A 3593-nucleotide genomic window follows, 5' to 3' on the forward strand; every position below is an offset into this window, starting at 1 on the left:
TTTGTAAAAATGACGCCCATACATCCTTAAATCCACTACTTCTAGGCTTGCTTGAAAAATAAATAAAGAAAAAGAGGCCAAATAAAAAAATATTGTAAAGAATGTTAAGTTGTAATATGATATAGCAAAATCTTTAAAGCACTCTCCTACAAAATTAATTTTCAATATTTATGCGCTTTTTTTAAATCGAATATTTTCGTAATTTTTTAAATTAAGAGATCGAAATATTATGTCTCGCATCAAGTCACGTACAATAAATAGCAAGACGTATTATGTATTTATGCGCAGAGTTTTTAACTAAAAGTACCTCAGATTTCAGTAAAAATTGGATTAGTAATCGATTTTGCAAGTATACTTAAAGGCGATAATACATTTACGAAATTGTAGAATAAAACTGTTTATAGTTATGTTTTTTTTCTCATCACTGAATCGACACATTATTAAATCATGTCTTTAAATTACTTTATGCGATTTCTGCACATTTTGGTCGACATTTTTTCCTAAATAAACTAATTTGAAGAATTAATTTTGTAATTTTTTACTTAACACTTAACAAAATTATAATTTTTTATATAATCAAATGATCAAATTACAATGTGTTTATATTTAGAGGATTAAATATATAAATATGAATAATATAAATACAGTATAAGTACAATATACATATAAGTACAATATACAATTGCGGGCCTACGCACATGAATTTTGTGATGTTGATAGTCAAACTTGATAGTTTATAACTCAAAACTATTGTGACCTCAATTTTTTTTACTATAATTTTAAAATCTATAATTCCATACACTATTGAAATATTATTTAATAACCATAAGACGTATGTACAAACGTATATTAATCAGAATAAAAGATCTATAAAATGTGAGAAAGGCACGCTATTAAGAAAATAAAAGATGTTACTGATTGTGATAAACTAAATGTGAAAAAAATTATGTACTTGTGCACATAAATAAAATAATAAATCTTTGGAATAGATATTATAGCTATAATATTGAGAAAATAATAAAAAAAAAATTTTAGATAAAAAAAGATGAATCATTTCATAATCTTGATATCAATAATATTTCATAATTAATTAGAAATATATATATATATGTATATATATTTATGTGTATATATATATATATATACACACACACACACACACACACACTATATACAGAGTGTCCCAGACTTCCCGTATCACCAATTTTATTAATTACTATTTTTATCTTAAATTTATTTCAAGAATCTGCTATCAATGGGTAATATCTTCTGAGACACTCTATATAGTATAATATGTATTATTCGAAATATGTTTCCAATTACTTACGACTTTATTTTTGGCTGTTTTAACAGACGAATTAATTGTATTGTTTAAATCGTATTTTTTTAAGGCACGCGGTAGGGCAAGAGATATTATTAGTAAAATATCAAAATTGTCGGTATACAATTGAAAGTTCCAATACGTAGTACGGAGCCTTTCGTGCATGTTAATAGTTAAAATTATTTAACAATATTAAAAAAGACTTTGTATTTACATATGAAGATTTTGCTGATAACCTTCAATTTCATTGTACATTTTCCTGACAGGATCTTTTGGCAAATAGTTGTGCATCGCTGGTGCGATTTTATTGTTGCCGGATATATTGCCGTTGGCTAAATGCGCTACACCATTTTGTAGCATATGTGTTGTTCCTTTTGCGATGCCATTCTGATGAATATGACCATTCTGTTGAATATGCTTCATATTGTTCAATACACCATTAGAGATAGTACCCACTCCTAAGAAGGCAATAAATATTAAAATACATTATTAACAATAAAAAATACGATGCACTTTTCAATTATTCTTAATCTACCATTAATCACTAATTCAAGATTACAATCTAAAAACATACCTTAAGAATAAAAAAACAAAAAATTCTAGAAAATATGTAGACTTATTCAGTACTCCTGAAAAATTATTCAATTCGTATAAAAAATCTAAGAAATTTTTTTTTTAAAGAGGAAAGAGAAGAAAGTTACAAAATTATACAAAAATTCTTCGAAATATTTTAATTTATATAGAAATACTAAAAAATTATATAAACAGTTCTAAGAAAAATTTTCATCGGAGCTGCAATGTTAAATAAATGTAATAAAATTGCTTACCTTGAGCAACAATTCCGTTTTTCGCATCGGCTATCTTTCCAATATAATTAGATATGCCGTTGACTATTAGTTTGGCATTGCCGTTAGGTATGGCACGTTCATTTTGGTATTCATTCGAGGTATTTATCCCGTTTGGGTGTTTCTTGATAGGCGAATCCGAATCGTATAGATTTTCTTCTTCTTTACGACGTGCTCGACGCATTAGTTGATATAACGCAGCAGCAAAATCCTGCTGGACACTAGGTACATCTGTATCACCGTCCACCTATTTAAAAAAATAATAATTTACTATTATTATTTATTACTATTATTAATAATTACTAACTATTATTATTAATTAAGTAAATACTTCTGTATACAACAAAATTTAATTATATTCTTTAATAGTTATTTTAAAACATGCAAAAGTTTTAGAGCGATAAGCATTATTATTCCTTTTAAAAAAAAAATCACTTTTTTCGGCCTCTTAAACCAGACTCCCCCCTTAAAGTGATTCCCTAATTTTGGTGTGTAGTATGTATTTGTCATTTTACATTTTGACTTATTCGTGTTGTTCATATTACATTACCCGCTTTATAAGTGTGTTTATAAGTGTTGTTTATTAATAAGTGCAATTGTTTATTTGTGCTTATTTGCTTTGTCCAAATATTTACATTAATACAACAAAATTTAAAATTTATTTCAACATTGTAGCATATTTTATCATAACTCAATTATTTATTACGTACAATTATTAACCGATTATCGCTGTCCAGCGTTTTCAACATGGGAAGAGACACTTCGCGAAAAAGTTCCAATCTTTTTCTAAATGCTGAAACACTGTCGTCCAGTCTTCCTCTCCCGAGTTGCAATTTGGAGCAGTCAAGTAGTACTAGTGGTGGTTCCTGTCCAAACTATTAATAAATAATATAATGCAAATGATTAATAATTTATTAATACTGAGCGATGTATCGAATAGAAGTTATAAAATCAAATTGATAACAAGTATAATTCACGATTTTGAAATACTCGCTTAAGAAAAAATCGGTTCACCAAATTTTTGCACAATTTCGTAAAACTTCTTTCAATAACAATAACTCATTAAAAAATCATTGTATTGAAATAAATCAAAGCTCAAATTAAAGCTACATTTCTCTAGACAATCAAATATCAAAATTGAGTTGGCAATATTATAAACGGAACTTTTTTTGTAAAACTGTAACTTGGAAACAAAAGATCGCAAAAAAACTTAAAAAAGAAATTAAATTATAGATTTTAATATCAAACCTACCATAGCCCGTTAAATGACCGTTTTTCAACTTTTCGTTAAAAATTATGCATTTAATGTTATCGCTTTCGTCATTCAACTTCACGACTTTTCCTATAATATATGTACATATAATCAATTTTTCTATCTCTTTTCTTATTCCGTTTCTTCTGAGAAACATATGTAGCCCACCTTATTG

At 26.8% G+C, this 3593-nt stretch overlaps 1 protein-coding gene across 1 annotated transcript in view; it reads right to left on the bottom strand.

Annotated features, from left to right (window-relative positions):
- Nucleotides 1–1265: 1265 nt before the first annotated feature.
- LOC108753454 (adenylate kinase isoenzyme 5) overlaps nt 1266–3593 on the bottom strand; it is an 8831-nt gene continuing 6503 nt past the window's right edge. Inside the window, exons 9-11 of the mRNA XM_018495018.1 lie at nt 2877–3041; nt 2149–2413; nt 1266–1779 (exon numbers count right to left, since the gene is read on the bottom strand). Coding sequence (XP_018350520.1) covers nt 1532–1779; nt 2149–2413; nt 2877–3041 — 678 coding nt within the window. The 3' untranslated portion in view covers nt 1266–1531. The remainder of the gene's footprint in view (nt 1780–2148; nt 2414–2876; nt 3042–3593) is intronic.

The sequence above is a fragment of the Trachymyrmex septentrionalis genome, unplaced genomic scaffold (genome assembly GCF_001594115.1).
Source record: "Trachymyrmex septentrionalis isolate Tsep2-gDNA-1 unplaced genomic scaffold, Tsep1.0 scaffold7, whole genome shotgun sequence".
Lineage (NCBI taxonomy): Eukaryota > Metazoa > Arthropoda > Insecta > Hymenoptera > Formicidae > Trachymyrmex > Trachymyrmex septentrionalis.